Source organism: Neomonachus schauinslandi, chromosome 6 (assembly GCF_002201575.2).
Source record: "Neomonachus schauinslandi chromosome 6, ASM220157v2, whole genome shotgun sequence".
NCBI classification, from domain to species: Eukaryota; Metazoa; Chordata; class Mammalia; order Carnivora; family Phocidae; genus Neomonachus; species Neomonachus schauinslandi.
The window spans coordinates 74560414-74580953 of record NC_058408.1 but is presented as its reverse complement, the minus strand read 5'-3'; the positions used below and the strand labels follow the sequence as shown (position 1 = coordinate 74580953).

Below are 20540 nucleotides of genomic sequence, written 5' to 3'. Positions count from 1 at the left end.
ACCCTGACTCCACCTTATTCTGTTCTGTAGTTTACAGGAGTGAACACCATCTTCTTTGTTTGGGAAGCGGCTTTCAAACCCAATCCTCCCACTCCTAACCTGCCCAAGGCCATTTGTACAATAGCTTTGGAGAGAATACGTTCAAACGTTCTTTTTCATCTTTTATAGAAGTCTTGAGTATTTTGCAGGGTAGATGGTTGTTACTTATTTTCTCTGCCTTTTAAAAATGCAAAGGTAGGTGAGTGCTCACCATTTACTCTGGAGAATCCTGGCCTTGTGTAAAGGGGAAAAAATACATACGTTATGTTACATCCAGTGTAGATATTTTAAACTGTCAAATAATAATTCTCCTTATGCTATGTGCAGTACTGGGTAAAATAAAGTACAGAAATACTTCCATAAGTGGAGTGGGAGGGTGACACTTTTGATTTGTGTTTTTCTTGTGGACTACATAGGCAATCTAATTAAAATGAAATCCGAAGGCTTTCCCGCAAGCATGATCACAGTCGTGGTCATCCTCACTGATATTTCAGTCTGGTCAGCAGTGAGTACCTACTAACCCCCTAGTACTTAGAGGAAGGCATTAAGTGATTGCCCCTCCATCGGTTTAGGGCTTCCTAATATTTGTGGAAAGCACAGACCACACTTTCACGTAATCTCACACATTAATCCTAGGAAGCAGGTAGTGATCTCCATCGCACGGATGCAGAAACTGCCAAAAGATGGAGGTGTCCAGAGCAGTGACCTGGGAAGCAGAATCATTTGGGGAGGAAAGTAGGATGTTAATTCTGGCAACAAATAGCCGAATATTGCACATTAAACACCCCGTTTCCTAAAACTTGAAGCTTTCCTACTGGCCCCTTTCTTGGGAATCCCCAGCTTCCCACCCATTTCCCTTCTCGCCTCCCTGCCTTGGCTCCTGTATCCCTCGGCTCTTTCCAGATCCTAAACGTGATGAAATCAAACCCTTAGGAGCCTGCCTTGAGCCCTCCTTAAAACTGCCTTTTTTATTTTTTTATTTTTTTTATCTAAAGGAAATTTTAAGAACGACTCAATCCATACCTTTATCTTGCCACAAGTATTATCTAATTCTCATAACCCTATAAAATAAGATACTATTATCACACATCTGTAGTGAGGTGTTCGAGACAGAGTTCAATCATTTCTTCAAGATCCAGTAGCTAGTCAGCGCCCCAGCCAGGACTGGTATTCTCAAGTGTGTCTGGAAAAGCCTGCCACTCCAGCATCAGTAGGATATTCTTATAAGTCATGCTTCAAAATGTTCTGTACTCCTATTTCAGATGACATCTGCTGGGGAAAATGATCCAGTGAATAGCTTTGTGGCTTGATTCAATCCAGTGGCAGCGCGGTTTGCTTAAATATTGCAACCTGGTGTTAACCTTTTTTTAGCTTGCAATTTACATCTGGTGGAGGTTAAATAACGAATAGTTGAAGTCAGAGATTTCCCTTTAAATGTGGAGTATTTTGTACGTGCACGGATTAAATCAGGTGTTCTCCACGTTGGCACTACTCCCATTTGGGGCTGGATGATGCTTTGTTGTGAGGCTGGCCTGTGCATCCTAGGATGTTTAACCGCATTCCTGGCTTCTGCCAACTAGAAGCCAGTAGAAACCCTGCCTCCGAGTTGTGATCCCCAAAAATGTTCCCAGACATTGCCAAATATTCCCTGGGGACAAAGTAGCCCCCACATGAGAACTACTGTCTTACAACGAACTCTCCCAAGCTTAATATTAAAACAAAATAAAAACATGATGGGCGCCCATGAGTCTGATGGTGTGAGTGGTATCTTTGCTACGTGTCTGTCTTTAAGGAACTACAGGACTAGCCATTAATTGTTGAAGCTAATTGCAGGTGCACATGAATTATAGAAATGATAGAGCAAGAATGCATTATATATTGATGGAATTCAGCTTAATAAACTTGGCTTAATTAAGACAAATTATCTACTCAACTCTCATTGACTCAGGGAATGATCAGTCTGCTCTCCTTTTCTGCGTGTGTATATCTGTCCTCTGTCCTCACTTTTCTTAGCACTAGAAATTGAAATTAGTCCATGGGCACTCATCTAGTGCTTTTTGCATACTTTAAAGTGCTAGGGTTTTAAAACACAATGTGTATAAAGATTATAGACTTATGATGTTTGTGAAATCCTTCCAGAATCCTGTTCATAGCAGATAAATGGTTGACCCACCTACGATAGTTTCTGTATGTTCTCTCCTCCTTAAATATCTCTGAGGGCAGAGATGCTGTATTGTAAATTGTTCATTCCACACTTCCACTTTGATGATTCAGATGATTCTCTAGATCCAAATTGCTTAAATTTCAGTCTGTTTCCTCATATAGGATTCCTTTGTAAATATGTGCAATTGCCCCATGACCTCAGAGATAGAAACAAACCAAAGCGAAGTTCACATATCTGGGTGTGGATGTTATGGTTCTCTCTCTCTCTCTCTCTCCGTAAGTCAGACAGTCAGATTTTAGTTCTGGACACCTCACTTATGTTTTTGATTCTCTCATCCCCAAGAGTAACTATGATGATTTTTATTTTATATTCAAATATATATTGATCTGTTGTAATTTAGTGTAATGAAAAATTGTGTCAAGGGTATTTATAGTAGTCATGACCAGAAAGGAAATCAGATTTGCCTAATTGAAGAAGAAACAAAGGTCTGCACTCCTATATCTTCAATGAGCCTCTTAAACCTCAAACTGTCTCATTCCATTTGGTAACTAGTAATTTTGTGCTCCCTGGAAGAATTACTGCTATGACGATATGAGAAAAATGACTTCTTTGAATGGGAAGCTTGGCCCTAACCAAAGTAGTATAAAAACCTGATGGTTGAAGAAACTATAACATAAATAGTTTAAGGGAAAAAACAAACAAACAAAAAAAACCCTCTTCTCTTCCCCTCCCATCCCCCAAGAGAAAACTAATAAGCAAGATCCCTAACTAGAAGAGGGTGACGCAAACTTTGGAAGAAATACATCATACTAAAACAGGGCAGTTTCTCACAGGCTTTCGCTCAGTGGCCAAAGAATGATTTTCAATCACCAAGGTTAACACCTCATCTAAGGAGCAAGAGTTTAGATCCAGAGAGACCATACCTATTTGGATTTGAAAGCAGTCTTGAAGGGAAAACTGATAAGGTGCTAACCTCCTGTCATTCTTTAATTCACGAACAAACTCAAATCTCCTAGTGAGGCTGTCTTTTTCCTTTTCACACTGGCTGAAAAAAAGATCTAGCTAAATGAACTACAGGTTTGAAGGGGATATCTAAGAATATAGTCTGTCCCTGGCAGTTGGATGGGTTTTCCCTGTAGCCCATGGCAGCCTTAGCAATTTCTACTTTCTTCCCCACGTGAAACACCCCCAATCTAAAATAACCCTTCGAGGCAAGTCAGACATAATCGTATCCCTAATCCATTAGGAAAGCAGAAAGTAGGGGTGAAAAAGTCTCATCCCAAGAGGGAAAACATTTTCTTCTTATCTCTGTGAGATGGATGGATGTTAACTAAATTTATTGTGGTAATGACTTAGTGTTCTATGTTAGTAAAGACATCCTTCTATAGACCTTAATTTTATACAGTGCTCTATGCCAATTACATCCTAATAAAACCGAACGAAGGAAAAAACAGATCCATAAGTGAGCCTCATCTCCTGGAGGAAATACCTCCATGCTGGTGGCCACAAAGCTCAACCATTACGTGCTGGATATTCCTGTGGAATCCAGCAAGTACAGAAACCTGTAGGAGAGAATTCATAGTGTACCAGCTGTGGGCTCAAACCTACCAAATCATGAAGGTGTAGTCAAACAGATGGGAGGAGGGAAGGGAGGGGAGGTCTTGTCTAGATGGGACCTTTGATATGACACCCGTCTGCCTGTAATGTTCAATCAGGTTGTCCTGAATGTTCCAACCAAGGTTAGTGGGACGAAGCACAGAGTGTTCATAATTAGGTTATTACCAGCCATTCTAGTTCGGCCTGCTGGTAATAAATCTCTAAGCTGATTTACCTTATCGTGAAAGTCCTTATGGCACAAAACCACAGGTTAGTGAGAAACCCAGAAAGATCAACAAAGCCAGGTGATTCTGGGTCTCCTTGTAAACTCAATTTCTTTTATTTATAGGGCCTACTCATTCTTATGAAAGATGGACAAAAGTATAGAGACTTTATAATGGATCTCTTCACACTTAGCATCTCCCAAGGATGGCACATGAACCTTGATGCCCAGAAAGCAGGAGGTGGACTAACTTTTGGTCAAGGTGGCAAATGTCAGGACTTAGGGCTCAGCTGGTTCCATCATCACTGGGCATCTGGTACCTGAAGTAGAACAAAAAATACATACAGGGCGGGGGGTGGTGGCGGCTGGGTGGCTCAGTCAGTTAAGCGTCTGCCTTTGGCTCAGGTCATGATCTCAGGGCCCTGGGATTGAGCCCCACATCAGGCCCCCTGCTCAGCGCAGAGCCTGCTTCTCCCTCTCCCTCTGCCCCTCCCCCGCAACTCCTGCACTCGCTCTCAAATAAATAAATAAAATCCTTAAAAACAATGCATTCAAGGTACTATGATAAAACTTTCAATTAGTCATACTAATTGCAGGGGTGGTAAGAGCTGAATGACACGGTCACCCTGAAATCTTATATAAGCAGCTGTTCCAACACCTCTCCTGTAAACAATAACAGTTTAGCAAAATCCAAATAAAAATGATTTGGATGTTTCTTTTTTGTGGTGAGGAGAGTGCATAGTAAAAATAATGCCAATGTAATATCATGTTTTTTAAAAGCAAAAGTGAATTAAAAAAAACAAAAGCAGGATGTATAGATGGACCACATTTCAGATTGTCATCTTTTATTAGTTGAGAAGCCTTATTGTCAAGCTGTCCAGCAGGATTCTTAGTAGTGGTCTTGCTCCTATAGGTTCCTTTCCACTGAAGACTTCCACCTATGGGACCCAAGGAGAGAGAGAAGCAGACTTGTACAAAATCAGTTATGTATGGAAGTTCTTTAGGCATTGCTCATTTTGCTCTTAGTTCCTTTAGTATCATTGAAGCTAGAGCTTTAAGTCCAGAAAATGTTGTAATGCACTGAAAAGTTGTTACTTTGTCATTCATAGGCGTCTCCAGCTTAAGAGGGTACTTGCTGAAGCAAAGCTTGTCAAATGTTGGCTGCACATGGCCGAGTGAGGAAGAGCACAAAGAGGATGCATTCTGCCACATAGATCACGGTGACTTCTTGAAATGCCATTGTCTTCTTTGGGTTTAATATTGATTTGAACCCAAAAGTTCTCAAATGTACTCTCTCCCTCCCAATAGAGAGAGAATCTGAGACAAATACTTTCTCCATTTAAAAAACAAACAAAAAACCATAAACCTACTAACTATGTAGGCTTGATTGGTTTCTGTAATAGATTTTGGAATACTGTGTTTCAGTATTATCTAGTAAGCCCTTCCTCCTTCTAGATAAGACATATAATAAAAATAACACTAATAATAAGAGTTAGTATTTATTGACCATTTGCTATATGCCAGACATTGCGCTCAGCATTGCCCCTGTTTTAATCATTTCATTTTATCAACCACCTGATGAGATAGGTGCTTTTCTTTCATCTATTTTGTTAATGAAGAAACCAAGGCATGAAGAACCTAATAACTTGCCCAAGATCACAAGGCTCATAAGCAAGAGATAAGAGAACCAGAATTTAACTCCTGGTCTGACTTCTAATGACTTAAAAATCCCCTAACCATATTAGGTTCTGAGCCTGTTTCTCATTCTCAAGTAGCAGACGAAATTTGTTAAGGGGCAGGATTACCATTGAAAGGGAAGGCGGGGCATGGCATGGGTGGGGTGGTGGACATCTGTGGCTTAGGAAATACGGATTTACCTATCACAAGAGTTTTATTTTCTGCAGTCAAGAAACAAGGCATACAAAGCTAGACTAAATTTTGAGTGGCCAGACCTGACTAAGAAAGTATGTCCAAACTTTTAGAATTGTTGGATTTGTTCATTCCTGAATAATTTCTTTATACACAGAGGAGGTACCCACAGAGTTCAAGAGTAGTGAATAGATCTTATGTGAAATTTTATCCTAATTACTGAAGAATTCTCTCTCCACTGATAGCATTTACATGAAATGGTTTTCAGGGTCGAAAGAACAATGTTCTCTGAGACATGTATCATATGACCTCACTGATATGAGGAATTCTTAATCTCAGGAAACAAACTGAGGGTTGCTGGAGTGGGGGGTGAGGTGGGAAGGATGGGGTGACTGGGTGATAGACACGGGGGAGGGTATGTGCTCTGGTAAGCGCTGTGAATTGTGCAACACTGTTGAATCTCAGATCTGTACCTCTGAAACAAATAATGCAATATATGTTAAGAAAAAAAAAAAGAAGAAGAAGAAGAAGGTAGCGGGAGGAGAAGAATGAAGCGGGGGAAATCGGAGGGGTAGACGAACCATGAGAGACGATGGACTCTGAAAAACAAACAGGGTTCTTGAGGGGAGGGGGGTGGGAGGATGGGTTAGCCTGGTGGTGGGTATTGAGGAGGGCACATTCTGCATGGAGCACTGGGTGTTATGCACAAACAATGAATCATGGAACACTTCATCTAAAACTAATGATGTAATGTATGGGGATTAACATAAGAATTAAAAAAAATAAAAATAAAAAAAATAAAAAAAAAAAAGAACAATGTTCTCTGAAGGGTCGGCCTCACATGACTGGTACATGGATTACACTTTCCCAAAAAGTTTTTTGATATTGAAGATTTTATCTCAACAGGTGTTTGAAGAAATTAGCACATTGACCCTGTGATTTTTACAAGTGTTGTCGCTTAGTTGAGACTAGGTTGATATTGTTTTTTAAAGCAAGAGTATGTTTAAAGCCCAAACTCTAAAAAAAAAACATTACAGGAAACACGTAGATACAGGAACAATTATGAAGTTGATGCACGTAGGTCTGAAGTTTGGAGAAAACTTGATAGCGTTAGCTCCTTTCATTCATTCACTAGCTAATGCCAAGCAGAAGGCTCTTCCTTAGACTGTGGATAAGGAACTTGGAAGAATAATAGAAGTGGGGGGGGGGCTATTAGTCTAGAATGGATTGTGTTGCCCATTTATTTCCAACCCCACCCCCCATTGTGTGAGGTGAGAGAATTCCTGGTGTATGTAGCTGTACCTTTTAAAAAAATCTATTTCTTTCATTTCCCTCATGGATAGCATTTGCCTTTCTTTCAGGCAACAGTGTATAACCAGGGTCCATGTATCCTTGGCTCTTTTCCTTCCTTAGCATTTCATTTTCTAAGTCCTTTGTGGAACATAAATGGACCTAATGTCTCTTTGTTTCCCCCACAACCCTCCTAGTTCATTTGTCCTTACGGCCAGTGTTGCCAGACTGGGAAGCAGATAAAACAGTCTTGCCCAAGTCAGATAAGATGCTTAAAAATAAAAGATACCATGAGCTGCAATTAAACGGTTCCCAAGGGTCAAAGTAATCTCCCTTCCTGTAATAGCTGTGCTTTACTCAAATGAGAATTCCCATGAATGAAGTGTGCTGTAGAAAATGCACCCACTTACCCCGCTTTTCTCTCTGATTCAAAATGGCATTAAAATTGGAATTACAATAGTTTTCTAATTTGTATTTGGAAAAACACGTGTTTACCTTTTTGTCTTTTCTGTCTTTTTCTTTCTTTCAGTCTTACCTCAGATCTTATCAGTGATTAATTTTTTTAAAGATTTTATTCATTTATTTGACAGAGGGAGAGAGCACAAGCAGGGGGAGGGGCAGGCAGAGGCAGAGGGAAAGGGAGAAACAGGCTCCCAGCTGAGCAGGGAGCCCGATGTGGGGCTCGATCCCAGGACCCTGGGGATCCTGATCTGAGACAAAGGCAGATGCCCAATCAACTGAGCCACCCAGGTGCCTCTTATTGGTGATTAATTTAAAGAAGGATGGGATTTCTTAACTGACATGATTTATTGCATTTCTTGCACTGCATCTGGGTGAAGGCTTGGTCTTCATTGGTAATTGCTTTGCAGTTTTAAAGAAGAACCTCATATTCCTCATTGCATGTTGAAAATACAACACATGAAATGAAGCGTGGAAGAGAATTAAAATGATGTTGTCTCTTTGTTGTAGATGGTAAGGTTGAAGTTACAAAAGAAGGCGTGAAGCTCTGCACCATGGGTCCAGGAAAAGTGTTTGGCGAGTTGGCCATTCTTTACAACTGTACCCGGACAGCGACCGTCAAAAGTAAGACTTTTTCTTATTTTGCCAATACTTTCAATGTCCTTTCCCCTAGACCTTTGAGATATCGATTACCATGCCTCTTGATTTAATCTTTGTAATTTTGTGAATCAATATTTTAATTCTTACCTTGTGCTACGGTTGCTATATTTGTTTGCCCTAGTGAAAGACGATTAACAATCTGTTCTGCATAACTTAAATTTTATCACTGATTTATGGAAGGTATTCTTTTAACTTAGAATTCTTATTGATGAAGATTTACAAAATGTTACAACTTTATAAATGAAACAGCAGTGAGACCTTCCTTTTTCTGCCTTTAAAGCCTCACGCTAATACTGAAGGAAGTTTTACGAATCTATTTTGGGTTACATTCCCCCGTAAATTCCACTTGTTCATTCAGTGGTTTAGAAAAAATTTAAAGGAGGCGTGTCCTTCATCTCATTCAAACATTGTTGAGTGAGATATAGCCTGAATTCTAAAATTGCGTCTGAGTCTATTCTTGTCTTCAGCTGCTCATCAAGCTGTATATTATAGTATTTTTCTTTTCTACTGATTGAGCTTATTTTAAATCGGGGCAATAAAGCAGCTTGTTTCCCTAATTTTACATGTATGTGTATATATGATTTCTCCAGCAACTTTTATTACTCAGTAGAAACAGCTGCAGTCGTTGGGGGGTGGGGGGAAGTGGTGGTTTTAAATACCCCTTCTTCCTGACTACAGGGTGGAATGAATGTATAACAAACAGAACTGAATGCAAAAAGCCAACAATGGAAGGTCCATTGCGTCTTTAGGCAGATGCATTTCATGTTGGAAACATTGTTCTGACACATAATCCTGTGGATGACTGCAATCACAAATCACTTTGATTAGGTTTTGTTATTTTTTTAAAAAAAGAATATGCTATTGGCAAAATGACCGACAACTAGTTTTAGTCGGATGCCATTGACTGTTTTGTATATTGGGTTTCTTTTTCTCAGAAGTGTGGCCTATGGCTACCAATATGACACTGAACCTTGGATTGTAAAGAATTCAGAATGTGTGGCCAGCCAGCCAGCCTCCCGGAAATTGTCCTCCATGCGTTGTTAGTTAATCACCTTTTTATTTATTGATGTCGGTCACTGGGACCTCAGTTGCTTTGCGGGTGGGGCCCTCCTAGGAGAGTTCTTCTTGACATTTGATTCTTGATCTTTAAAAGAACAAAACTCTTTTGATTAACCGGCACCACCAGGTTTTTATTTTATATGATCATTTAATTACACGACTCAAAGAATAACGAAGCCCAGTGAAACATAACAGAAGCTGCCACAACTTTAACTCCCGTAAAAAGTGCCTTAAGTAGAAAGAAGAGTAGTCACGACACTATTAAGTGAAACGGATTATGCTATCAGGCTGGATTTTTCTGAGAAATGCATTCCTTGTAGGTCAAAAAGGCAAGAATAACACATTTTGATTAAAACAGGCTTTCTCAGAATTGCGAATGGTGAATTATGAATATTTTAAAATATTTCAGCCTTGTATACTGCTCATTTAATTCTAATGAAAAACCGCGATTCCGAAAAGGTCAACAGTTGGTAATAACATGTGCTTAATCTGTTCAAACTTGGAATTATGAGAAATATTTTAGATAGACTAAATAATGTATTTAAATGAATTTTGCGGCAAAGTTTTTTTTTTTTTTTATGAGAGGATTGCTTTGCTTTGTGAAATTTATTTGGTTCCTGTAAAATGGCGTTCCTCTGCGGTAGCTATTGTACTCATGTTTGATAAATTTAAATGCACACTTTGGATCTGATTCAGTGAGAAGGAAGTAGGTGTTGAATGCAAACTATAATCCTAACCATTTGGGGGCCGTCAGAACATCGACATCAAAGAAAATGAGTCATGGAGCATGTTCTTTAACACAGACACAGAAAAAGTGTCTGCGCGCAGGTGTGTCTGTGCGTGTCTTCGTAGTGCCTACTTACGATGTGGAGGTAGTATTGAGAAAAGAACCTAAGGTTGATGGAGTGCAGATCCATCTCTGCATTTATAGATGCACAGAGGTTTCTGCATGAGTAAGGAGTAACATCTATTACCAAGATATTCTGAATGTTGTAAAGAACTGTAAGGTGTGAATAATGATTATTTCTTATTCGGGACCTTTTGTCCTGTCTCCTGTGCTATCCAGGGAGATTATACTTGTGGCCATGATCCTTGAAGTACCACTTTAAATTTATGTTTAAATTAAACTTTCAAGCTGATCACTTTATAATTCTGATTAGGTTCCATTATGGATGCTACTTGTACCAAATGACTACGGAATATAGCGCACGCCCCCCCCCCCCCCCCCCGCCCCAGTGCTATCTTACTCATTATGTGTGCTATTTCAAAATGTCCTTACCTGGCTTTTTAGGTCCAGTCATTGCTCAGGATTCAGGATTTTGTCGACTCTTGTCCGTTTCTTCTTTTTTTTGTTTTTTTTTGTTTTTTTTTATTCTTATGTTAATCCCCATACATTACATCATTAGTTTTAGATGTAGTGTTCCATGATTCATTGTTTGTGCATAACACCCAGTGTTCCATGCAGAATGTGCCCTCCTCAATACCCACCACCAGGCTAATCCATCCTCCCACCCCCCTCCCCTCTAGAACCCTGTTTGTTTTTCAGAGTCCATCGTCTCTCATGGTTCGTCTACCACTCCGATTTCCCCCGCTTCATTCTTCCCCTCCTGCTACCTTCTTCTTCTTTTTTTTTTCTTAACATATATTGCATTATTTGTTTCAGAGGTACAGATCTGAGATTCAACAGTCTTGCACAATTCACAGCGCTCACCATAGCACATACCCTCCCCAGTGTCTATCACCCAGCCACCCCATCCCTCCCACCCCACCCCCCACTCCAGCAACCCTCAGTTTGTTTCCTGAGATTAAGAATTCCTCATATCAGTGAGGTCATATGATACATGTCTTTCTCTGTTTGACTTATTTCGCTCAACATAATACCCTCCAGTTCCATCCACGTCGTTGCAAATTCTTGTCCGTTTCTTCTTAACTGTCATTTTGCCAGTAATGACCGTTTAGAGTAACTTTCAAAATGGATTCGCCCACTTGGGTGTAATAGTTAAGTCCAAGGAGACCGCCCATCCTATTCCATAGCTTGTCTATCCTTGCCTCTTTCTTTCTCATTTACATGGGTTGTGACCCAATTTCCCTCAACATCACCTACTTTATTTCATGGTCCCTCTCTCCTTTCTTTCTCCCTCGCCAGCCTGAGAGCTGCCGAGCATTTTAATGCATTTTTAATCTCACAGTGGTAACTAAATCCTGGGTGACATTCAAGAGCTCCTCAATGTATATGAGTCATTTCTTGTTCAAAAGAGCACTTTTTTGAAATTGTATCAGGCCATGAATAAAATCCCAGTGACCTCCTGCTAACAAAGATGATTCTATTACCTGTGGGTTTTGTTTTGTTTTTTTTAACTTAGGGTATCAAAAAAGTTGTTTTCTCATTAAAGTTATAGATTGATATTATGCTATAAAATAGGATATGCTTGTCCATGATGCTTCAACAGAAAGAAACTCCATAGTAGTTTGCAATAAGTCCTTTGTTTTTCATCTGGGAGAAATCCATTGGCATTCCTCTGGGAATAAATAAATAAATGTATACCACTGGTTATGATGGTAACACCAGGAAAGCAATCTGAGAGCACCAAGAATAACTATTTTAAAATTGAAACCATAATGACATGGAAAGAAAACCTCATACAATGGTGCAGGAAATCTATATTCAGAGTATTTTCCTATCTTATAAAACAGCACATTGATTTTTTTTTTCCCTAGAGAAATGAGTATATCAAAATCCATAAAAGTAACATTTTGTTGGAAACACATGTAACAAATGTCTTGAGGTTATTCATGGCTTAAACACCCACACCTTTTCTGCTATTGTCTTGTTTTACCTGGATTCCCCACAAACAGGTCTCACAACTACATAGGGATTTTTTTTTTTTTTTTTTTTTTAGGTTTGACTTCTATGCCTCTTTGCTCCCAACTTCAGTTGTACGTGAACTGGGGTATTTTTGCCTGAAGATACTAAATTAATGTCTGTTCCTCCTACTTTAGGTGTCTAGTTCACAAATCCCCCAATCTTAGAGAATGTATTCTTCACGCAGTCTCATTCAAATAGACTCCAATAAAACCCAGACCTTCTCTTTGTAGGAAAACCTCTCAATACCTGCGTAAATTGAACCCATAGAAAATTATCTGCAAAATTTGTCTGGCGGTCGGGGGGGGGGTTGTGTGTGGTATGAGACTCTTTTATGAATTGACTTGAACAAAATATCTGAGTAATTATTTTTCCTTAGATTATTTATAGCAAGTATTTACACATTCCTCAGACACTAAAATACTTGAGTACTAACATAAAAGAGCCTAAACATTCTACAAGAAATCCATTCTACAAGAAATTGATGACTTCACTAACGTCTGCTAAAAATATCTTTCTGCCTTCACTTTTGAATACTTTCAGGTTTACCTAAGCTTTCCTAGAATATTTGTACAGGGGGAGTTGACTAATTAAGATATTTCAGTGTGTCATAGACATTTTAAGAACAAAGTTCAAAGGTTTGGATTTTTTAGTTTATCTTTGGATTTTTTAAAATACATTTGAGTCTATGCAGTAAAGTGGCTTGTACATTCCCGCATAGCTTTGTTTCAAACCTGTTACTTAACCTGACTGAGAAAAATCTGCCAACTGTCAAAAAAAAAGGAAAACACAAAACAAAAACCACTAAAGAATAGGGAAAAGAAATGAAAAGATTTGACTAACATTTCTTGCTCAGATACCTTTATGTACACTAAATGCAATTCTTATAAGGTCAACAATGCCTTTTATCAATAAAGGCACAGAAGAAATGAATGCCAATTTTATTAATAAAAAGGAGTTCTAGATAAAGCTCTTCTAGTGGCTCTAAATCTTACGTATGAAGATGATTGAATGAAGATGTATATAGTTAGACACATTTTAGGAAATATCATTGTTTAGTTCTGTAAAGCATCATTTATGATAAAGTAACATTCACTTATGGAAATGAAGCAAGATTGTCCGCCAATAGCAATGTATGTCCTATATGCGATTATTACCTGGGGTTTTAATGAGCAGCACGGACCGGGGACTGTCACATTCCCTGTGCCAAAGCACAGAAGCACAAGAGATAAGCATGCTAATGAGAATGTCTCCATTCTGCCTTTGAGGCCAATTAAAAAGATGCAAGCTTTGCATTCTCTTCGTCTAATGCATGTCTTCTGCCAAGAATCCTGAAGGGAAAGGAGAAACAAAGTAATTTTAGGGTGCTGATGACTAGAAATAGGACCCTGATTCCAGAAGAATAGTCCAGAAACAGCCCGGGAATTGTCATCCTGGACAACAGTGGTGTCCGGCCACATCCTGGGAAGCAGGTACGCTTGCTTAGTGAGTTAGATAATATTCCTTTTAGTAAAATGTTCTTATCACATTTGTCTATTAAAGAATACTGTGAAGGGGCGCCTGGGTGGCTCAGTCGTTAAGCGTCTGCCTTCGGCTCAGGTCATGATCCCAGGGTCCTGGGATCGAGCCCCGCATCGGGCTCCCTGCTCCGTGGGAAGCCTGCTTCTCCCTCTCCCACTCCCCCTGCTTGTGTTCCCTCTCTCTGTCAAATAAATAAAATCTTAAAAAAAAAAAAAAGAATACTGTGAAATTAGTAACTTAAATCCAGTTATATAATCCCTGAGAAATGCATTTCTTTATTAAAGGAATCAATTCACTAGGTACCCATGATGCCACACAACAGACTAACAAATGCATATACAAGAGCTATATCATCTCATTTCTATATTGTTTAAGTGAAATAAGAGTGAATTTCAGAGAAGAGGAAAGCAGTAAACTACAGTTATTCTTGTTTTGTTTTTGTTTTTTTTTTTTAAGATTTTATTTTTAAGTAACCTCTACATCCAACGTGGGGCTCAAATTTACAACCCTGAGATCCAGAGTCGCACTCTCTACTGGCTGAGCCAACCAGGCGCCCCACAAAATTTTTTTTTTTTTTTTTTTTTTATAGGTTGATTTTTTTTTTTCTAGTCCTGATGGGAATTGTTGTAGTCAGAATTTATTTGATTTATATTTGTCTACTTCCAAAAAAAGATTTGAGTTCAATATTGACTAGGCTCAGTTCACAGGCATATGATGGCAGTGCTTCTTGGGGGAGGAAGGGAATACTTCTTATCATCCAAGGAGGGTAATACTACTTAATTCCTACTTGTGGCTAGATAAATGACTCTCCCTCCCTCCTTTAATTAATGGAGTACCTTGAGTGTTCCCTATATCTAGAGAATAGTCAGGCTTTAACTGATGGGATATTATTTTTTAAGGATCACAGATAATTTAATAGTAAATGTAGCAATGGGCAAGGGAGGCTGATTTATTTCTTATTTATTTTTATTTTTTTTAGCAGCTTCTTTAATCTTGCAAAGTTTTTTACAAAGGCCTGCATCATAAGAAGCTCCCACACAGGGGGCACCTGGCTGGCTCAGTCTGTAGAACCTGTGACTCTTGACCTCAGGATCATGAGCTCAAGCCCTACATTGGGCATAGAGCTTACCTTAAAAAATAAATAACTAAAACTGATGTAGTAAAAAAAAAGGGGGGAGGAGAAATAAAGCTCTCACACAATGTAAAGGTTGTGTCCGTTTTGGTATACTGCATCTTAATTTCAAGAATTTGCTAAGAAGTAATTTTAGTATTTACTCGGCTGATTGAAAGAAGAAAAGGCAAAGTAGTAACATAGGTCAATATTTATGTTATGTAATTATTATTATTTTTTTTACAAATGAAACACTTCTGTCCGTGGATTGTGATAGATGCTCAACAGGAGTGACAAGTGAGAGCAGAGAACATTTGAAGGCTGTGGGTGATGCTCTCAGCTCCGCACATTTGGGCGTGGCATGGTGTTACCCTCATTTTATTGCTGAAGCGGCTGAGTTTAAGCGACCGGTCTTATATCATGTAGCTGTGTGGTTAGAGGGAGGTCCATGAGTATGGCACTGCTTTGCTCTGCTCTTGTCATAAGCTTTTACATCTCATCTGCAGTGGCTTATGTTGCATTTAAACACGAGTGCATCCATAGGACTATGTCTATTGAACTAAGGCTTCAGGCTTTATTTCCACAAAAAAGTGACACAGCATGTGATAATTGTGGGTTTTTAAAATTTTTAAACTGTAACATATGGACCCACATTCAGTACATCTGCTACAAAGGGATGAATCCTGTGATATAATGAAGAGAGGGTTATAAGCTGAAAGCCTTAGAGACCCATAACAAGCAATCTGAACAAATTGTGGGATCTAGGCTTTGTAGTGTATTGAAATACTTGAGTGTCTCATGTGATGAAACTTTATGGTTCAACATTTAAGACATCACTAAGTAGCTACATATTTTTTTTATGAAATATGTCAGTCAATGAATTTCTTTAAAGAATTATAAAAAATAGCAATTTAGAAACATTTAATAAAGGGATTTTTCATTTTTTTTTTTACATAAAAAATCTATTAAAAGAAAAAACAAGAGTCATGACAAACACGTTTACTCTTGTTTTCCCTAGAGGAAAAACAATCTCGGCGATTCATTGATCAATCTGAGCAGCCCACTCTTCTTGTGGGATGCCCCTTGTTGACTGGATACATTTCTCAGTAATCATGGTAACGGGGTTTTAAAATTTACAGCTTGTTACCCTTGCTTTATCTAACACGATCCTCAGAATATCCCAATCTAGTAGGTGAGAGAAGTTGTCTTTAGTTCTCCAGATGAGAAAGTGGAGGCCAAGGTCATGGAATCCATCAGTGCTGGTTCATTCACAAACTGATGCCAATTTAGGCAGAAATGCTGGGGGCATTCACTATAGGCACCCCTCCCCTCCTTCCCTCAAATGTGTAGACCTTTGAATGAAGTCCGTAAAATGCCCACCACCCACATCCGAGTGTGGACTCTTGATTAGGGAACTTCAAATGTTTATTACAATGTTTATCAAACTGTGATGCCTGGGACTGCCCCCAGCATCCCCGGGGCACTTGTTAGAAGATGCCAGAGAGTTTGCATTTCTACACTCTTTGGGACGGTTCACAGCAATCTGTGTAAAGCAAGTCCTCCAGGTCATTCTGAAGCATCCAAAGTTTGAGGACCACTGATCTATACCATACAGGTACTTAATTTGTATTAACCTTCAAACAACACACTCTTCCCTGCATTGAATTGTCAATATTGAAGTATTTAAAAGAAAAATTACAGACACTGTAATAATTACTATTATTCTGGGCATCATTGTAGTTTTCTTTTTTCTCCTTGTTATTTTATTGCTGTCATGCAGAGATATTTAAGAAGCGTTGTGATTTTCTTTTAAAGAATGAAACATGGTATTAGTGGAAGACTATCAGCATTGTGCTGATTATTAATGTATTCTTTTGAAAAATAGTGAGAAGTAAAAGAACAGGTTGAGCAGGAAGGAAAAAATTAAAAAATCATGGACTGCTGGGCTATGTTGTTAACAGGAATAGCTTTTAGATTTATTGAATTTGATGGCTAAGATGTTGGTAGGAAAACAGAACAAAAAATGAGTTTAATTTGATTTTTGTTCTTTGTCATAGTCATGAATGTAGTTTTGATTAGGTGAAAACAAATATGGATGGGCATTTTTAAGAGAACAAGGGGCTTGGGGATGTCTGAATAAGTAAAGTGTTTTTCCTTGTTGGGTTAAGTCCAATCCATTGGACCAAGAGTGGAAAAGGTCCTTTATAGTCCATCTAGGTGGTCATTGATCAAATTCACAGTGAAGGGCTCAGCAGTTCTAGGTGGATTGCAGATCTTTTGGCATCTAATAATTGGAAGATGAGAAGATTGTATTTCAGTCTTGAGAAAGACATGGGGAGTTGCTTGGAACTAAGACATGTAGATTTCTGAGGTCTAGTGTGTTGCAGGTTGCTGGTGAAGAAGCTAGCCAGCTCATTTTTACATGGGTCTGAAGGAATTGAGTTTTTACTGTGACTGTGGCAGTAGATCCTAGAAAATTAGTGTAAATGCTCAGAAAGGCAGGGAGGAGAGGGCTGCAAAAAGGTAGGGGCTTAGGAAGCTGGACAGTACATTCTATAGCTAAGTGTTCTTTACGCCTTGTTTTCTCTAAAGGACAGTCTGCTTTGCTAACAATATGCACTTTATGCCCTCGTAATTCCTCCCACTTGTGATAAAGCAACTTTTTATTGACTTGAAAGCATTGTTGTCTGTAAGTTTTCTGAACGGGATCAAATGGTATTGTGCTAACTATCTTCATGACTGAATCCTTTTTTTGTTTTCTTTCTAAAGCAAAATCTCCTGGAGTGCTTTTTTGTATGAAATATATATGAGCAGATTTTGCTGGTGACAGATGGGGGAGCACCCTCCAGGCACCCCATCCAGTACCCCCTTACTCTTCATGCTTTCTAACTCTATCCCCAGATTCAGCACTTCTAAGGCTTTGCTCTTTTTTTTTGGTTCAAAGCTAACATAGCTCTAGTTGAATCCAAGGGCACTTTGCGTATCTAAGTAGGGGTAATTTTTGATAAACTATTTTCATGGACTTATGATGTAGTTTTGGAATGTTGGTGAGGTCCGGAGCCGATGGCCAAGAAAGAATTCTTGAGACATCTTTGGTGCCAAAAGGGTGGTTTTATTAAAGTACGGGAATAGGACCCATGGGCAGTGTGAAGGGTGACTGGTTATATACTTGGGAGTTGGGGGAGGTAAGGATACAAGGGTGTGTCCAAGAGGACTCTGATATGCTAAAGCAGACTCCCAGGATACTGGAGGCCTGGCTATTGTCAAGCTAAGGTTGTTTCCTCCTCTAGCAAAGCATTAACACGAAGACAGTTGGGAGCTTCCTGGAGAAATGTTATACTCTACCTGCCTCAAGTATTTGTCAATGAACTGCAGGTTATAAGAACATTTTACTTTATTTATAATCCCTTCTGCCTCTGTTTCCCACATCACTAAGGAGGGGAGGGTGATGTTAGGGCTCTAGGAAATTGGGTCTGTGGGTCTCTGGAAGTCAGGTTATTGATAAGAATGCTTTTTCCTTGTAAATCACTAAGACATTGGTAATTGATGGAGACTCACATTCTGCAGGTCTGTGATGTCTGTCAGTGAACCATTTGCTTTTTCCTTCCCTTAGTTGTAGGGCAGGCAGGAGGTCCTGGGGAATGTCACACAGATCCCACCTTTGGGGTGGGGGTGGGGGTGCCAGCTTGTGCTTTGTCCTCCGCTTGCCTTCTGCTCCCTCATCCCTTACACTGGCCCTGTGCTCTCTCTCTAACCTTCACAGCGGCCCTGTTCCCTAGGGATCAATGACACCACTGCACAAGTGAAGCCTCTGAGCCATGGAAGGTTGGAGTAACTTCCTTAAGCTCACACATCTGGACGGCTAACCTCTACCTCTCTCCTTGGCAGTCCCCGGTGAGACTTCGAACTGTATCCTCTCAAACTTTGTTCCTGGCACTTGATAGATGAAGATCCAATTTCCGATCTGTCTTGTCATTTATCGGCAATTTCTTAGGCTCGAATCAAATTCTTGAGGCACTGCTAAACACACCAGCGAGCGTCATGGAGAGAGGCATAGCCCTACAAGTAAAGCATTTGTAATCTAGTTGGAGAGACTAGATAAAGAGGGATGATAAGGAACCCCTGGCAAATAAGAGACTTCGAGAAACAGAGGGATTTTTTTTTTTTCAAAGATTTTATTTATTTATTTGACAGACAGAGAGACAGCGAGAGAGGGAACACAAGCAGGGGGAGTGGGAGAGGGCAAAGCAGGCTTCACGCTGAGCAGGGAGCCCGATGTGGGGCTCGATCCCGGGACCCTGAGATCATGACCTCAGTTGAAGGCAAATGCTTAACGACTGAGCCACCCAGGAGCCCAGAGAAAGAGAGGGATTTTGAGGGGAAGAGCAATGGCTCTGGGCTGGTCTGGACGGGCTCTGTGGAGATGGAACCTGACCTGTGCCGAAATTAAAGAGTAGACTAGTTCAGAGTATAGGATCTAGAATCCTATTGCCTGGGTTCTGATTCTCTGTGCTATACTCTTTGGAAAATAATTTCTTGGGCCTCAGTCCTTCCTGGGCCTCCGTTCTTTTACCTTTAAAATAGAAACGGCCTATCTTATGATTATGGCAAAGATTAAATGAAGGGCTATCTGAATGCTTCCTGCGAAACTAGCATGGAGTACACTCAGTAAGCCCTTACTGTCCTTCTACAGTTGTCGTCATTACAACTAAAGCTACAAAGGCATGAAAGGGTTAAGTGGTGGTTGGGACCTTCATTATCTGCAGAACCTGAGAAGTACCACGGAGGGACCCAGAGCACAGTCTGAAAGCCAGAGGTAGAGAAGTGTAGGAAATGGAACCTGTCGCAGAAGCTGACGTCCCTGGAGAGATCCCACATCTGGAGACAGACCTCCTTTTGCCACTGCCATTAGCCAGGAAAGTTGGTGCAGATGTACCCTTTGAATGAAGTGGTCCAAGAAACCCGAACCTTGAACCCAAAGCACAGGTAGGGATGTTGGGGGCCGTGAGGAGATCGCACTCCTGTTTGGAGGCATACCTTTGGACGGTGCGAAAGTAAAGAATATTTTTGTCGCCTGAGTCTTCTTGTCCTCCCTTCCCTCCTGGGCTGGATTCTCAAGATGCCCATGAGAAATGTGTGTGTTTGTGCTGTGGGTGCATAGGCCTCAGTGGGCACCTAGAGCATCAAGGCCTTGGACAAATGAACCATAGATAGCTATTGGACATGCCTTTAAAATGTCAATTATTTTCCAAGGTAATATTTCAGACAAATGACACCTATAATTTTTATCTTAAGGTGTAGCCTGAAAATTCAAGACCCTGGTGTCCCATTAGTTTGTCCCCTTTGAATGCCTCAGGAAAGAACATGAATCTTTTCTATATTTACCATGTCCTTTCTGGATAAAGATGCTGGAGATGGCCAGAGTTATAAGAATGATTGAAATCCTTTGTCTACCCCGCCCCCTCCCACCACAACAGATTCAAGCACCTTATTTCCTGGCCAAAACCTTGGCTTTTCATCTGTATTTGAATTTAGCAATTCCTGGTTTCTCTAAAGTTAGTTGCCCCAAGTTGTGGAAATTGTTCATATTTACTGCCTTTCACTGTCATTTAATACTTTGAGGCAGAAATATAGCAATTCACATGGAATTTACCATGGACATACATCCAATCCCTGTTATCCATGA

General features: G+C 39.9%; 1 protein-coding gene across 2 annotated transcripts in view; it reads left to right on the top strand.

The window, feature by feature from the left end:
* The window catches only part of PRKG1 (protein kinase cGMP-dependent 1), a 1258435-nt gene that overhangs the window by 453911 nt on the left and 783984 nt on the right, over nt 1–20540 (top strand). For both annotated transcript variants that reach the window (XM_044915991.1, XM_044915990.1), the window contains exon 3: nt 8151–8264. In XM_044915991.1, the coding sequence (XP_044771926.1) occupies nt 8151–8264 (114 nt within the window). The remainder of the gene's footprint in view (nt 1–8150; nt 8265–20540) is intronic.